Source organism: Diabrotica undecimpunctata, chromosome 11, assembly GCF_040954645.1.
Source record: "Diabrotica undecimpunctata isolate CICGRU chromosome 11, icDiaUnde3, whole genome shotgun sequence".
NCBI classification, from domain to species: domain Eukaryota; kingdom Metazoa; phylum Arthropoda; class Insecta; order Coleoptera; family Chrysomelidae; genus Diabrotica; species Diabrotica undecimpunctata.
Window position 1 is genome coordinate 4,466,741 of NC_092813.1, and position 18,675 is coordinate 4,485,415.

The 18,675-nt window shown below is 32.8% G+C and overlaps 1 protein-coding gene across 1 annotated transcript; it reads left to right on the forward strand.

Annotated features, from left to right (window-relative positions):
* The first annotated feature begins 12,090 nt into the window (after positions 1 to 12,090).
* On the forward strand, positions 12,091 to 15,440 carry LOC140452605 (uncharacterized). The gene is made up of 2 exons (XM_072546922.1): positions 12,091 to 12,433; positions 14,590 to 15,440. The coding sequence occupies exons 1-2, from the start codon at positions 12,091 to 12,093 to the stop codon at positions 15,438 to 15,440; spliced, it is 1,194 nt and encodes a 397-aa protein (XP_072403023.1).
* Positions 15,441 to 18,675: the final 3,235 nt, after the last annotated feature.

An 18,675-nucleotide genomic window follows, 5' to 3' on the forward strand; every position in this document is an offset into this window, starting at 1 on the left:
GGGAAGATGGATATAGTTGGAACCAATTTAGAGCTGTGTTCTATGGCAGTATCAATCCAAACATGTATATCTGATCGTGTTTCGTTTGGTCCTTCCGTAGAAAGTAGTTCACATAATGCAAAAACAATGAATAGTTATAATTTTATCACTAATTTATAAATTGTGAGTATTAGTTAATAACCTATTTCAAACTTCTTATAGATATTTGTAGTATTATCGCAACTAAATTTAATAGCCGATCCAAAACAGTACTTTTTGTTTAAAATTAATGTATCCACATATATTAGGATATTTTAATAATTCGATAAGCTTTATAATCGTTTATTGGAACCTAAATACAAACTTATATTTTAACAGATGATGTTTTGATTGTTGACATTAACCTTGACAGTTGTCACCACACATCTAACGGCTATGTTCGGTTTAGTAATACATAGTTAAACACCTTCCCCTCAAAGGTCCATTGTAAGAGGGGGTTTGATTAGACGACCTGATTTTGAGCCATTGGTCCTTTTGGGGCTAAGATTGTTTGAAGTATTTATAGATGTTTTTGAGGGCTTAACAATTCCTAAGTTGGCAGTACTGTGAGGTTCGTGATGGTGGTCATGATTCTGTCTATTTTTTGTTATGTCACTACCATTTGGGTATGTGTTTACATTGTTCTGTTTATGTACCTTATTTTGTTTATGTCTTACCACAATGTTTTTTACACATTTTTACACGTGCTTTTGGGCATATAGATTATTGGCTTGAGCTAAGTCAGGGTAAAACTCAGGTTCTAGTAGCAGCTCACTAGCTTGAGATTTTGTTATAGAGTGTTTCATTTGGTTTGTATTGCGCCTAACTATTCTATTGTTATACTCTTTTCTGGTCCAGTATGATCTTGGTTCCTTAGCTTTTTTAATAATCACTGCTTTGTGCCATATTTCATCCCTTCTACTTTTCACTACTACCTTATCACCCTTTTTAAACTCAGTTACTGCTTTACGTGCTGTTTTATCATAATGTATTTTCACCTTCCCTTGTTGTTTGCACAGCAATCCATATGTTGTTTTCTGTATCTGAGGTTCTAATTGTTTACTAGTTATAGGTAGTTGAGTCCGTAAAGTCCTGCTTTAAAGAATCTGGGCTGGAGAGGCATGCAGTGCAATAATTCCTGTATTGTTATATTCCATTACAGATTCACGAAAATCAGTGTTTGTTTCTACACTTTTCCTTTTCTGCAAGACCATTACTTTGGTGCCACTCTGGAGTACATGTTGCAAAAGTTATATATTTTTCACGGTAATAATTCAAACATTTCTGTGACACAAAGGGTAAGTTGTCAGCAATTAAAAACTGTGGGTATCCAAATTTACTGAGCAGATCTTGGAATGCACTGATTACAGAATTTGAAGTCTTATCTTTTAAAATGGCAAGATCTATCCAATGGGAAAGATAGTCTATGGTTACAAGATAGTATTTAGCGCCGAACTCCACTATATCAGAGGCAACTTTATTAAATCGTAACTTAGGTACAGAATAAGGTAACACGGGTTCCTTGAAATTCTTGGGTAAGTACTTTTCACATGTCCTACATTCTTTTATGGATGTTGTGATGTTGTCATTAAGGTGAGGCTAATAAAATATTTTTCTTGCCTTATTTATGGTTTTGCTTATACCTAGGTGTCCCTTATGCATTATTGTCATGTAGTTCTTTCTCAGAGCTCTAGGAACCATAATTTTGTCCTCATGGAAGACTATACCAGCTTCAACAAAGATGCTATCTTTTAGCTTTTAGTATGGTTTGCAATTTGCTGGTAGCATATTCTCTTTTGGCCATCCATTGAAGTAGTAGTTAAAAATTTTTAAAAGTGTTTCATCCTTACTCGTGAATTCCCTTAATATAGATCGTTTCTCAATACTCATTGGTAGATGTTTGCTCACAGAATGTACCATTTCAATCATTTCAGGGTCCTTTTCCTGCACTTTTAAACTAGCACGTGACAACATGTGTGCGAAATGGATATTTTTACCTGAAACATATAATGTATTCAAGGAATACTTCAGAAGTTTCAACCTTAATAGTTGTAATCTCACAGATCCAATTTTACATATAGGTTTTGCCATAATAGATATAATTGGTTTATAATCGGTCTATACATCAACAATAGATTTATAAATGAAATCATGGAACTTTTGGGTGGCATAATGAATTGATAAAAGTTCTTCCTCTGTTTGGCTGTAGTTCACTTCGTGATCATTCATATTTCGAGAAGCACAAGCTACCAGTTTTAAAATTTTATTCTCATGTTCTTGAAACATACAGCAACCTAATCCATTCTTGGAGGCATCACATTGTATTATAATCTTCCTTTTTGGGTCAAATGGCGTTAATGCAGGAGATTTAGTAATTATTTATTTTAAGTTTTCAAAACACCTTTGTTGTAATAGCAGCCATTTGAATTCTACGTCAGATTTTAAAAGTTCACATAAAGGTTTAATATGCTACGCCATATTCTAGATATATTTTCTAACATAATTAAAGCTTCCAATTATTCTTTAAATTATTCTTTGGCCCAGATAGAGTTAAATTATTCAACTCTATCTGGGTCTATTTCCATACCTTTGTTTGAGAATACTTGTCCCATAAATTTTACTTGCCTCTGGCAGTATTGGAATTTTTCTTTATTGAATTTGGCGCCGGTTTTTTTAGCCCTTTTTATCACTTGTGCAACTGCTTTCTCATGTTCCTCTTTATCTCGGCCCACTACTATCATGTCGTCATGTAAGATCTGGACATTTTCTAAGTCTCCAAAATTTCTTTCAACTTGTTCCTGGGAGTTTGAAAGTCCATAAGGCAGAACCACATATCTGTAGATACCAAAAGGTGTAGCAAAACTACATTTCCAAGAGGAGTTCTCATCTAATTCTAACTGGTGGTACCCTTCAGCCAAATCAAATACAGTGAATATTTTTTTTCCGATCATATTGGAGCACACTTCTTCAATGGTCTTGACTGGTTGTGGTTTTCATACAATTTGACCATTAAGTTTTTATGGATCTAGACCTAATCTCAATGTACCATTACTTTTTTCAACAATTACTATACGGTTTATGCTGGCATGAGGGTCTATTTCATCCACTTTTACTATGGCTTTCCTCTGCACTAGCCTGTCAAGCTCGTTTTTTAGAGCATCTTTCATGGCGAATGGAACCTTTGTAGGTGGATAACTGACTGCTTTGAAATTTTTTGTAGTAGCTATCTTAAATTTCCCTTCAAATCTTCCATACCCAGAAAATATTTTATGATGCTCTGCTGTGAATTGATCTTTCTCAACATTGTTGTTACATTTTTTAATATTTACCCTGTTTATTCGTTTTAAAAGAAAAAGATCAACACAAGCCTGCCCACCCAGCAAAATTTTGTTAGCTCCTTCAACAATTACAAAATTTTCATATATATTTTTGTTCTTATACTTACAATGAAGGCTTACAGTACCAACAGTTTTTGCCTGAGTGCCTTCAAAACCCTTTACAATAAATTTATTTTTACATACCTTAAACTGCTTGTCAATCCTTATGTCAGCCCCTGTGTCTAGATTTACTTTAAATTTGGAATTCTCTACTTCAACAATCTCATTCCAAAGGTCCCGTAACTGATTTGAAACATTAACATTATTTATCACTAAACTAGAACTACTATCACTATCACTGTCGGATTTCTCTTGGTTGTCCAAATTCTTTACATTTCTTACTCTACAAGCAACTGCAAAGTGGTTCAAGATTCCACACCGCGAACATGATTTTCCAAATGCTGGACTTCCTTGGCCCGTGCATTGTTTGACAGCGCCTACATTTAAATTTGTCTTGCTGTTTTCTGCTTGTGTGCGGTGTATGTTTATCCTTGGGAAACCTCTTGATAGCATGAATTTCTGCGATGCTCTCTTCTGCAAACATTTTGTTCTGGTTCTTACTGATTTCACTTGCACGGCAAATTTCTATGACTTTATTTAACTTTAGCTTGTCTATTCCTAGTCGAGCTTCTCTTGTGACTGTATCACGAATGTCCATGACAATTCTGTCTCTTAGAGCTTTCCCCTCAGTTGTTTTATCTGGGTCAGTTATATTAAAATTACAAAATTTCACCAGATGCTTTACTTCAGTGAGGTAATGCTCAAAATATTCGCCCTCTTTTTGGTTTCTGCTTAAAAACTTGTACCTTTCAAACACTTCATTGGCTCTTGGATTAACATATACCTTTAGCTGTTCCATCATGTGTTTGTAGGGCTCAGCGGTTCCATCAGGGATTGCAATTGTGCACATTATTCTAGCTGACTCGGTTCCTAATATATTTCTGACGATTGCCAGCTTTATATTATTGGCAGACTGATCTTTCCCTGTGGCTACTAGATAATCTTCAAATGAGATCTTCCAAAACTTCCATGTGGTAGCGGCATTCTGCCCCTGTATGTCGAAATCTGGAGGCAATTTTACAGGTCCATGCATGTGTGACTGTGCCATGTTTAAAATTAATGTATCCACATATATTAGGATATTTTAATAATTGGATAAGCTTTATAATCATTTATTGGAACCTAAATAGGTACAAACATATTTTACCAGATGATATTTTGATAGTTGACATTAACCTTGACAGTTGACACCACACGTCTAACGGCTATGTTCGGTTTAGTAATACATAGTTAACACTTTTGAAGTAAATTTATGATTTTCTTTTTACCAATGTGAAATACCAATCCATTAGGTACGTTATTTTATAAATCAATTCTCGAAATCAATTTTTAGAATGTTTTTTTTTAATTACAAAACAATTTCGCATCAACATCTAAAGTTATTAGCAACATATAAACATATACATGAGATAATTGACTTATAGATATTAAATTTTGTTAATTATAATGATGTCTTTAAGTAATTTTACCAATTGTTCAATTTTACAGTTACATCAGTTGATGTGGTTGGTCTGTCTTTGCAACTGGTATCTTGGACACTCTACAAGAACATTCTTAACACAACACTGAGAGGAACATTACAATCGCCACATAAAGTAGTTCTTAGAATGTGGAACTTTTTTGTGGAACATTTGAAGGAACGAACAGTTATTTAAATTTTTTTCTTTGATCTAAAAAACTGTGTTAGGAAAGAGAAAGGGATGCAAAACAGTATTTTTAAAGTAAATATATTATTCTTTTTTTAACAATTTGGGCTACGGACGTTGTCGTATCGGTTATTTCTTGAGTTCAGTTTTCAGAAAGTGTTGTTCCTACGTGCAGCATTTAAAATTTAAATTTAAAGAAAAATTCATTGCATTTTTCTTAAATTTAGAAAATTGTGTTGGGGTAGCACAAGGTAAGCACTCTGATCTCGCATATCTAAGCAAGTTGCTTTTGCATGTCTTGCACTTTACATAACGCAAATCAAGGATTATTTGACATCGTAGCTTTAATAGTTAATTTATAAACAAGTAGGTTCTAAAACTGTTTCACATATCTCTTGGTTTGTTAAAGTTAAACACTATGTTTAATCGGTGTTAAGTCACAATTGTTGACTAATCACATATAAATTTAATATCGAATCGAACTTCTGGGTAAAAGTTTCTATTGTGTTATAAAATTTTAACATACATGTTTAATTCTATGCCCAATCTATTAACTAACACTATATTCATATCATAACATATTCATAATAGTAGTTTTACCTATTTCAGCTAATGTTGAGTCACCTAAATCTCCTTGTCAGACAATTCTCGGAAACTAATTGAAATATTTGGTTTATTTATGAATAAAAACAGAAAAAGCCATTTTATTGATCTCCTTTGACTAGAAATATGGGAAGATGGATATAGATGGAACCAATTTAGAGCTGTGTTCTATGTAGGGGTCAATCCAAATATGTATAGCTGATCGTATAAGGCTTGATTCCACTATAGAAACTTGTTCACATAATGCAAAAACATTGAATAATTATAATTTTATCATTAGCTTATAAATTGTGTTTATAAGTTAGTAACCTATTTCAAATTTCTTATAGATATTTGTAGTATTGTCGCCAGTATATTTAATATCCGTTCCAAAACAGTAGGTACTTTTCAAGTAAACTTATGATTCTATTTTTACCAATAAGAACTATCATTTCATTAGCTACGTTATTCTATCAATAAATTCTCGAAATCAGTTTTTAAAATATGTTAAGTACTCCTTTGGTGGAAAATTTGAAGTAATGAAAAATTATTTAATTTTTTTTCTTTGACCTGGAAAATTGTGTTAGGGATCCAAAACAGTATGTTTGAAGTAAATATTATTATATTATTCGTTTTTATCAGTTTTCAGAATGTGTTGGTTTCTGCCTGCAGCATTTATACTAAAGAAAAATTCGTGGAATATTTTTCGTTGACTTAGAAAATTGTGTTGGGGACAGAAATCCTACTTCAATTTCAAATTATTCTCTATAACGTAAGCAGTCTAGTCTCGTATATAGAAGCCAATTGCTTTTGCATGCCTTGTAAAAAGCATTTTACATAACGCAAATCAAGTAATAGTCGTCATCGTATCTTTAATAGTTAAATTGTGGACAACACATTCCGAGACTGTTTTTTTTTGGCATGTGAAAGCAACACTATGTTTATATAGTGTTCAGCTACAATTGTGAAAATCACATATATATTAAACATCGAATCGAACTTCTGGATAAGCGTTTCTATTGTATTATAAACTTTTAATATACATCTTTAAGTTTATCGCCAATCTATTAACTAACATTATATTGATATTATAACATATTAATTAATATTATGATATGGTTTTATCTATTTCCGCTACTGTTGAGTTACCTAAATCTCTTTGTCAGACAATTCTCGGGAACGAATTGGAATATTTGGTTTATTTATGCACTACGAAAGAAAAGCTGTTGAATTTAGCTCTTTGGCTAGGAATATATGAAAATGGATAGAGAAGGAACCAATTTAGAGCTGTGTTCTATGGAGCTGCTATTCCATACTTGTATATTTGATCATGTGTGGATTAGTATCTCCTTAGAAAGTAGTTCACATAATGCAAAAAGAAGAATAATTATAATTTTGTCACTTCCTTATAAATTGTGAGTATTATTTGTAAGCTCTTTCAAACTTCCCATAGATATTTGTAGTATTTTCGCTAACATATTTAATACCCGATCTAAAACAGTACATTTAAAGTAAATTTATGATTCTCTGTTTATCACTGCGAGCTACCATTCGATTAGCTATATTCTTTTATCAATCAGTTTTTATAATGTGTTACTCTCATTGCGGAAAATTTGAAGTAATGAACAATAATTTTCTTTTACTTTGCCCTGAACAATTGTGTTAAGGATTCCAAAACAGTACTTTTAAAGTAAGTATACATTATTCTTTTGTTATTATTTTGGGTAATCCCAAATATTTACTCTTCTCTAATCTTTAATCTATATTTAGTGTCCTCTATGGAATAGAAAGTTGGAGAATTACAGAATATGCCATAAAACCATTAGAGGCATTTAAAATATGGTGCTAACGACGTATGTTGAGGGTCTCATATATACTCCAGACAAGTAACAAAATTATTCTCCAGAGAATAAGAAAAGACAAAGAAATTGTTAACACCACAAAAAATAGAAAATTGGCTTACTTTGGCCACATCATGAGTAATGATAAATACCGACTTCTGTAGTTGATTCTACAAAGCAAAATTGAGGGTAGGAGAGGTCCTGGACGTAGACGTATCTCCTGGCTGGCCAATCTTAAGAAGTGGACAGGTCTAAGATATACTTATCTATTTCAAGCTGATGTGTATAAATAAAGATAGGTCAATGTGTTCGCCAACATCTCTAGAAGATAGGCACATTTAGAAGAAGATTGATTTGGTCTACAGACGTTTTTCTATTAATTATTTCTTGTGATCACTTCTCTGAACATGTTGGTTTCTCATGCAGCATTTAAACAAAAGCAAAATTCGTTGCACTTTTTTCTTTAATTTGGAAAATTGTGTTGGGGACAGAAATCCTACTCCAATTACGAATTGTTCCCTATAAGGTAAGCAGACTAATCTCGTCTAAAAATTATAATTTTGTCACTTCTTTATAAACTGTTAATATTATTTGTAAGCTCTTTAAAACTTCTCATAGATATTTGTAGTATTTTTGCCAAAATATTTAATACCCAATCTAAAACAGTACCTTTGAAGTAAATTTATGATTCTCTATTTACTACTGTGAGCTACCATTCGATTAGCTATGTACGTTCTTCTCTCAATCAATTCTTAAAATCAGTTTTAATAATGTGTTACTCTCATTGCGGAAAATTTGAAGTAGTGAACAATTAGTTTATTTTTCTTTAACCTGAACAATGGTATTAAAGATCCAAAATAGTACTTTTAAAGTAAATATATTATTCTTTTGTTATTATTTTGGGTAATCCCAAATATTTACTCTTCCCTAATCTTTAATCTATATTTAGTGTCCTCTTTTATGGAGTACAAAGCTGGAGCCTTACAGAATATGCCATAAAACGATGAAAGGCATTTCAAATGTGGTGCTACCGACGTATGTTGAGGGTCTTATATATAAAACAAACAAGTAACATAATTATTCTTAAGAGGATAAGAAAAGACAAAGAAATTGTTAACACGATAAAAAAGAGAAAATTGGCTTACTTTGGTCACACCATGCGTAATGATAAATACCCACTTCTGTAGTTGATGCTACAAAGCAAAATTAATTGTAGGAGAGGCCCTGGACGGAGACGTATTTTCTGGCTGGCCAATTTTAGAAAGTGGACTGGTCTAACGTCAACTAATCTATTTTGAGCTGCTCTGAATAAAATAAGATGGGTCAATGTGGTCGCCAACATCTCTAGAAGATAGGCACATTTAGAAGAAGATCAATTTGGGCTACGCACGTTTTTCTGTTAATTATTTCTTGAGATCACTTTTCTGAACCTGTTGGTTCCTCATGCAGTATTTAAACTAAAGAAAAATTCGTTGCATTTTTTTCTTTAATTCAGAAAATTGAGTTGGGGACAGAAATCCTTCTCCAATTTCAAATTATTCTCTATAAGGTAAGCAGTCTAATCTCGTATATTGAAGACAACCGCTTTTGCATGCCTTCTAAAAAGTACTTAACATTACGCAAATCAAGAATTAGTTGTCATTGTATCTTTAATAGTTAAATTGTGGACAACACATTCTGAGACTGTTTTCTATTGGCATGTGAAAGCAACACTATGTTTATATGGTGTTCAGCTACAATTGTGAATTAATCACATATATATTTAACAACTAATCGAACTTCTGGATAAGCGTTTCTATTGTGTTATAAACTTTTAATATACATGTTTAATTTTATCGTCAATCTATTAACTAACATTATATTAATATTATACCGTATTAACGAATAATATAATATGGTATTATCTATTTTAGCTACTGTTAAGTGACCTAAATCTCTTTGCCAGACAATTCTCGGGAACAAATTGGAATATTTGGTTTACGTATGCAACACGAAAGAAAAGCTGTTGTACTTATCTCTTTGGTTAGGATTGTATGAAAATGGATAGAGAAGGAACCAATTTAGAGCTCGGTTCTATGGAGCTGCTATTCCATACTTGCATATTTGATCATGTGTGGATTAGTATCTCCTTAGAAAGTAGTTCACATAATGCAAAAAAATTATAATTTTGTCACTTCCTTATAAATTGTGAGTATTATTTGGAAGCTATTTCAAACTTCCTATAGATATTTGTAGTATTGTCACCAATATATTTAATACCCGATCTAAAACAGTATCTTTGAAGTAAATTTATGATTCTCTATTTACCACTTTGAGCTACCATTCGATTACCTATGTACGTTCTTCCATCAATCAATTCTTAAAATCAGTTTTTATAATGTGTTACTCTCTTTGTGGAAAATTTGAAGTAATGCACAATTAGTTTCTTTTTCTTTAACCTAAACAATTGTATTAAGGATCCAAAATAGAACTTTTGAAGTAAATACATGATTGGATGGTTGTGGATTGTCAGTTGAACTGTCAAAGTTTAAATACGCATTTGAAAGTTTTCTGCGAATTTTTGTAATTTAAGTACAGTATGTTTCACGAATTTGCGCTTATTTTGGATTAGAAATCAAAGCTTGGATAATTGTCATTCCAGGTTGGTTTTTTTTTCGAAGTTTGATGGTGCATGGTGGAAAAATACAAGTAAGGGCCTTACTAACATTTTCTTTGTGATCTTATTCCTTTACATATTTCCTAACCTTCTATATAGTCTAACCACATCTTAACGTTTTGGTAGATTTAAACTTTGTTGACGTTTGCCATTATGGAGGAAGAAATTCCTCCCGACCGGCCACCAGATCCCGGCCCAAATATAAGTCAAAATCCGTCTCAAAATAATGCAATAGAGAAATTAAACATTAAAGAAAAGAGTTTATATTCTGAATCAGATTTGGGGCCCTTTGAGGTCTTTGTTCAGGGTAAAAATAGTAATGTGGGTAATTATCATATCCTAGGTATTGATAAGACTATCTTTAATTTAAAACTGAAAGAGATTGCTAAATTTGATAGAAAGGGAAAAAATAGAGTGAGGGTAGTATTCAAGGACAGGCAATCTGCCAATTCGTTTATCCTTAGGAAGGACTGGGAAGAATTAGGTTATGAGGTTTTCATTCCCACTCATCTTATCTCTTGTAAAGGTATTGTCAGGGGAGTTTTTAAATCTTTGTCAGAAGAGGAAATTAAAATGTCAACTTCTACTAATCTACCCTTTTGTTGAGTTATCTCTGTTAAAATAATGAATAGAAGGGTTATGCAAAATAATTCAGAAACCACTTTCATCCCTACAGGTACTATCTGTTTAACTTTTTCAGGAAGGAATATTCCCAAAGAAATTGAAATTTATGGTCTGCCTATGAAGGTGATACCCTTTGTTAGTCCAGTTCTCCAATGTCATAATTGTCTTTTATATGGGCATGCTCTTTCTCAATGCAAGGGAAAAAACAGATGTGTTACGTGTGGTGTAAATCATGATTCTCCTTCGTTTGTAGGATGCAGTAGGTTTTGTATGTTCTGTAAAACACCAGATCATGACTCTAGACATCCTGAATGTAAAGAAAGAAAAAGACAAAAGAGTATTAAGGAACTTATGTCGTTTGCCAACTTATCCTATTATGAAGCTAACCAAAACATTCCAAGGGAAACATCTAGCCCAAAGTTGAACATTAAGGATTTTCCTAATCTTGTAATCAATCTATCCTCTGCAAATAGCATTTCTGTTCAAGAGAGGAGATCAGTTGCTACATCCCTGTCTTCAAATTCTGTTTCCTACAGTCAGATTACAAAATCCACTCCATCAAAAAGGAAAAGACCAATAAATGCAGGCTTTGATCAAAGTTCTCATTCTAAAGTATTGAACAATCCTAATGGGAGATCCCCCAAAGAATCCCCTAGTCACTTTATAAATAACTCTCAGACCCAAAGAGATTCAAATCAGGTTATATTAATGCTCAATCAAAATCACAGGGATTTGGTTATGACATTTACTGGTGAATTGATTAATAAAAATTATAGTTCTCCTAAGGATCACGTTGGATTAAATGTAGAGATTGGTAATCATAAAAACAAAAGTGTATCACATAATGCTATAAGTACTAGTCAGGAGCGAGGAGGGATGGAGGTATCTGGGTCTGAGGACTCAGAATACTGATTCCCCTCTCGTCTTGACCTGGTACACACATGTTTTTAACATTATATATGTTCAATCATCACGCCCCACTAAATATTATACAATGAAATATAAGATCTTATAATACCAATGTTGATAACTTAAAAGTTCTTATTAATGACTATAACCCTGATATTGTCCTCATTAGTGAGTCTTGGCTATCTAACCAACACATAATTAGATGCAGAGGGTATCACATTATCAGAAAGGATCGAGGTGATGGATATGGGGGCTTAATTACCCTTATCAAATACAATATAGATTTTCGGGATATTCATATTAACAATCCTGGTTTTAATTCAGATGTTCAATTTCAACTCATCTTTTTACCCAAGCATAATTTAAATATATTAAATATGTATTGTCCTTTGGACAATCTCATTTCCAAAACATGCTGGTCTTCTTTGGTCAACTCGATCAACAAACTTCTACTCATCATGGGTGATCTAAATTGTAATCATAGAGCATGGGGAAGCTCAAGAGATAGTGTTAATGGCAGAAATATTTTGCAAACTGCAGAAGATCTTAAGTTAATTTTTCTTAATGATGGTTCTCCAACAAGATTGGTTCGTCCTGGTGGCAGCAAATCAGTAGTTGACTTATCATTGGCTTCGATAGATGTGGCACCTAAAATTAGTGGATGGACCACCATTCCAGATACAGGATCTAGTGATCATTTTCCCATTCTATGCTATGTCGGTATCCCAACACAGGACTCTAATCAGGTTTCTAAAATAAGAAATTTCAAAAAGGCTGATTGGCTTTCTTTCCATGAAAAACTAGACTGTATTTTCTCATCGTTTCCAATTGAGGACTATGAAAATTTTATCGAATATATATCATCAGTGGCAGACACATCAATTCCTTGGACCTCCTCTCATAATAACTAATATCACATTGCATGGTGGGATGATTCATGTGCTCATATAATACAAAAGAGAGTTTTAGCTATTAATACATTTAAAAATTCTCCTAGTGTTGAAAACTATATAGAGGCTAAAAAATTCATAGCGAAAGCTAGAAAATTTCTAAAATTAAAGCGACAAATAAGCTTCAGATCCTTTTGTAGCAAACTAAATAGAAATACTCCCCTTAAAGATATTTGGAATAAAATTAACAAGGTTTCTGGTAGTAACTTGTCTCTTTTATCTCAATTGCCACCTGAGGAGATAGCTCAAGAAATTTTAACATTTCTCTCACCTATTTCTGGAGACTTTGAATTACTTTTCAGTCCTCTGCAGTATTCTGAGAATCCCATATCATTTGATAAATATCACAATACTCTTCTATCTAAAACTGATTCTGCTACGGGTCCTGATCAGGTTTCATACTCTATGTTAAGAAATTTACCGCACTCTGGATCATTACTCTTAATTCAATTCTTTAATGAATGTATCCGGAAGGGACAGGTTCCTCTCTCGTGGAAACAAACGGTCATATTACCCATTGTTAAGCATGGAAAGGATAAAACTGACCCACTTAATTATAGGCCAATAGCTCTATCATCCTAGTTGGTAAAATGCTGGAAACATTAATTAAAAACAGAATTGAGTGGTTCTGAGAACACAATCATATTTTAAATCCATTGCAACTTGGTTTTAGAAGGGGTAGAGGTTGCATGGAATGCATTTCATTACTAAATTCTAAAATACTACAAGGATTTTCATTGAATCAATTTATCATAGGACTTTTCCTAGATATTTCAGCAGCTTATGATAGTATCAACATCTCTCTGTTATACTCTAAACTAATTAAATATAACATTCCTATTCAACTAGCAAATGTCATTTATTCTATATTAAATGATTGTAGTATTTATGTAAAGGACAAAACTGGTCAAATTCATGGTCCAAGAAAAACTAATCAGGGCTTACCTCAGGGCTCCCCTCTAAGTCCAATGTTATTTAATCTGTATTCCCTATCTTTATACAAGATTATTCCCAGCGGTTGTAATCTGATACAGTATGCGGATGATTTGGTTATTTTGGTTAGTGGGGCTGATCTACTTAAATTAATTAATTCTTTGAACTTGTTAATGGATAGGATGGATCTCTGGTTATTAGAACACAACTTTAATTTATCTTACAATAAGTCCTCAGCAATTATATTTCAAATAGGGAATCGTAAAATTAATCCTCCAAACGTAAGAATTAGAGGTCATGCAATTAAATGGGTGGATACTGTGAAATATTAAGGGGTAGTTATTCAAAAAAACCTGAAGTGGAAATCATATGTGGATTTAATAGAATTAAAAGTTAGTCGTAGCTTGAATGTAATGAGAGCTCTATGTGGAACATATTGGGGTAGTGATCCTAAAACTCTCCAGATGGTTCATAATGGTTTGATACAAAGTCATTTAAATTATGGATGTCAAATATTATCAGATTTTCCTAAGTCGCTAATCAACAGGTAAGATAAATTACAATATAAGAGTATTCGTATCATAACAGGATGTATGAGATCTACCCCTATTCATGCATTGTTAAGTGAAAGTGGTCAAATTCCTCTAAAGTACAGATGGGAATGGCTTAATTCTAAATTCCTCCTAAAAAATCTTATGCTAATTAATAATCCAATAATTTCTGTCTTGAATCAATTACAAATATCAATGCAATCAAATCATAATTACTGGAATAAAAAAAGTATTCCCGTCTTAGTTTCCATCATGAATAAATTCCAGCATACCCCAAATTTATTTTCTAGTGACTTATTTCCGTGCCACAATTTTGAATTAGAATATTAATTAACTTCTATCCCTATTAGGAATGTGCAATCTAATAAAGGTGATGAGCGTGCAATATTTTAATTTCAAAGAATATCACTTGACAATCCACTTCACACTATAACCTTTACAGATGGGTCAGTTGATAGTAAGGGCTCAGCAGGATTTGGTGTTTTTTGTCCTGACTTTGAATGCTCATACTCTAGTAAACTCCCCACACAGACTCAAGTTTGCACTGCAGAGATTATTGCAATTAATCATGCGATTCAATTTGTCTTGGAGAAGGATATCAAGAGGGCCTTAATCTTGTCTGATTCTAAGAGTGCTATCCAAAAGATAGGGAAAACATCTTACTCAATGGAAACTGAACATACCTCTATTATGACCAAAAGGGGCATTATAGAAGCCAATCAACAGAACATCAGTATTATTCTGGCTTGGATTCCAGGGCATTCGGATATTAAGGGCAATTGTGTTACAGACAAATTGGCAAATATAGGAAGATCACTAAAAATGCCAGCCAAAGTTAAATTACATTATTCAAACTACTTATTTTATATTAAAAAGCTAATTTGGACTCGATGGGAACAAGAATGGAATTCAAACAGATCAAAAGGGTCGTTTTATAGTAAAATAGTCAATAAATGGAGCAAATCACCATGGTTCAATCAATTTCCTTATAAAGACAGAAGGCATATCACCGCAGTAATTAAAATGAGAACAGGACATTGTTTCACTCCCGTTCATTTATTTCGCATAGGTATTCGGGACAACCCATACTGTCAATGTGGTCAAATTGGATCTCTGAATCATGTTATCCTAGAGTGTCCAATAAACGTTTCTCCAAGTTTTAACCTCTACAAAGAATTGGTTAAAACAAAACTACAAACTCCTATAGAGATTTGCTCTCTCCTATCCAATCTTAATTCTCAAAGACTAAATTTGTTGATTACTTTTCTTAATCTAGCCAAAATCAATCTATAATATATTTCTATCTTATCTACTATAACATAACCTTACAAATTCCTCTCTATTTTTACACCTGGGTTCTCTATCATCCGTTGGTAGAAAAAAAAATGAAGAACTTGGACAGTCCACAGTAAAGTAGCTATTGAATTAAGTAGATAGCTGCAGAAGAGTTTGCTGTGGAACTCTGAGGACCTCATCACTTATTTTATATATAAATAACTAAAAAGCACCTAATAGAAAAGAAAAGATTATGTAGAAAAAGTCTGGTTGCTACACCCAAGCGAGAAAAGTTTTATCCTGTGTTGAATTGTCTTTCCTATACTAACTGTCTGGCCCAAGAAGAAGAAGTTTCAACATAGTGTTCATTCAATATAAAATAATTTCAATTTAGTTTTATATGGGGATACTCGATTGTCTAGAGCAAGTTGAGAATATCCCCCCTGAATTAGCTGGGCAAATTATCTCCTGGGATATTACCTAATAAAGGAAGAAGAAGAAGAAATACATAATTGTTTTTTTATTTATTTGGGTCATCCCAATCTTTTCTCTTCTCTAAACTCTAATATATATTTAGTGCCCTCTTTTATGGAGTACAAAGCTGGAGCCTTTCAGGAGGTGCCATAAAACGATTAGAGGCATTTGAAATGTGGTGCTATCGACGTATGTTAAGTGTCTCATATGTAAACCACACAAGTAACATAATTATTCTCTAAAAGATAAAAAAAGACAAAGAAATTGTTAACACCATAAAAAGAGAAAATTGGCTTACTTTGACCACACCATGTGTAATGATAAAGACCGACTTCTGTAGTTGATGCTACAAAGCAAAATTAAGGGTAGGAGAGGCCCTGGATGGAGACGTATCTTCTGGCTGGCCAATCTTAGAAAGTGGACTGGTCTAATTTCAACTAATCTATTTCGAGCTAAGCTGGTGTGAATAAAATATGATGGGTCAATGTGGTCGCCAACATCTCTAGAAGATAGGCACATGTAGAAGAAGATCAATTTGGGAACGTACGTTTATCTGTTAATTATTTCTTGAGATCACTTTTCTGAACCTGTTCGTTCCGCATGTAGCATTTAAACTTAAAAAAAATTCGTTGCATTTTTTTCTTTAATTCAGAAAATTGTGTTGGGGACAGAAATCCTACTCCAATTTCAAATTGTTCTCTATAAGGTAAGCAGTCTAATCTCGTATGTCAAAGCCAATTGCTTTAGCATGCCTTGTAAAAAGCACTTTACATAACGTAAATCAAGGATTAGTTGTTATCGTATCTTTAATAGTTAACTTGTGGACAACACATTCTGAGATTGTTTTCTTTTGGCATGTGAAAGCAAGACTATGTTTATATGGTGTTCATCTACAATTGTGAATTAATCACATATATATATATATATATATATATATATATATATATATATATATATATATATATATATATATATATATATATATTTAGCATTGAATCTAACTTTTGGATAAGCGTTTCTATTGTGTTATAAAACTTTTAATATACATGTTTAAGTTTATCAGCAATCTATTAACTAACATTATATTGATATTATAGCATCTATTTCAGCTACTGTAGAGTTAGCTAAATCTCTTTGTCAGACAATTCTCGGGAACGAATTGGAATATTGGGTTTATTTATGCACTACGGAAGAAAAGCTGTTGAATTTATCTCTTTGGCTAGGAATATATGAAAATGGATAGAGGAGGAACCAATTTAGAGCTGTGTTCTATGGAGCTGCTATTCCATACATGTACATCTGATCATGTGTGGAATAGTATGTCCTTAGAAAATAGTTCACATATTGCAAAAAAATGAATAATTATAATTTGGTCACTTCTTTATAAATTGTGAGTATTATTTGTAAGCTATTGTAAACTTCCTATAGATATTTGTAATATTTTCGCTAACATATTTAATACCCGATCAAAAAGAGTAACTTTGAAGTAAATTTGTGATTCTCTTTTTACCACCGTGAGCTACCATTTAATTAGCTACGTTCTTCTATAAATCAATTCTTAAAATCAGTTTTTATAATATGTTACTCCCTTTGCGGAAAATTGAAAGGAGGAAAGACGATTAGAGACATTTGAAATGTGGTGCTACCGACGTATGTTAAGGGTCTCATATATACACCACACAAGTAACATAACTATTCTCCAGAGGATAAGAAAAGATAAAGAAATTGTTAACGCCATAAAAAACAGAAAATTGGCTTATTTCGGCCACATCATGCGTAATGATAAATACTGACTTCTGTAGTTAATTCTACAAGGCAAAATTGAGGGTAGGAGAGGCCCTGGACGTAGAGGTATCTCCTGGCTCGCCAATCTTAGGAAGTGAACTGGTCTAACGAGTTACAATACAATGACCGCTACCATCCAGTGAATTCTGCCACGTGGATTCAACACGGGGCTACTGCTTGAACATCCTGGACTGAATTGCGACGTATTGGACAGCACGATAGGCAATTATAAAATCATAAAATACCATGTAAAAATCAATATTTTTCAGTCTGATTTTTATTTATTGTATTGTTACTAAAATCTTTGTAAGTCGAAAATAAAAGTTTTAATTGTGAGTTTAGTTTTTAAAAAAGTGTTTTTCCCAAGAACGTTCATATTTGGCGCCGAGTTGGTATGGAAGTGGAAGAGTCTTTATACATCCTCGTCACTTTTAAGTCTTTGTCCACTGTTCCAAGAACCAGCCCCAGGGAAACCATTTGCAGAGTTCATCCGAGGGAATTAGAAGTTAGAAACTTTTAGGAATAAAGGAATGCACATTGGCATCTTCTTTATCCTATAAGCGATTTTTATCATTACTTAGAATTGAAGGACCACGGGAAAGAACGATCAGACTCACATTTTGTTCATTTTGTACAAATCGAATTTTAAAGTTTCAAGTCGTTTATTTTGGTTCAGAAAAATTAAATACAAAATGTTTAGTTATCAGTTTATTACTATATGACTTTTTAATACAAAAATGAAAAAAAAATAGTTTGCTAATTATATATGTACTTGAAATCTTCAAATTTTTAATTAAGGAACTGGACTCTGATCTATTTTGCGCGTTAAATGTCGATTGGTGGATCGTCGGCAAATTCCACATCACTACCTTCATTCGTACCGGCATCGGAAACTAGTCCTTGGTAAAAGGAATGCGCTTCAGACTTTGTCAGGAATTGGGTTAGGTGCAATAAATCGTGCAACTTAGCAGTCTTAATAGGTAGAGGTTCATTA

Bases quoted from the DNA above. Each gene is read 5' to 3' on its own strand.
- LOC140452605 (XM_072546922.1), top strand. From the start codon at position 12,091: ATGTATTGTCCTTTGGACAATCTCATTTCCAAAACATGCTGGTCTTCT. The intron at 12,434-14,589 runs GTATCCCAACAC...TAACCTTTACAG, and splicing joins TCCCATTCTATGCTATGTCG to ATGGGTCAGTTGATAGTAAG.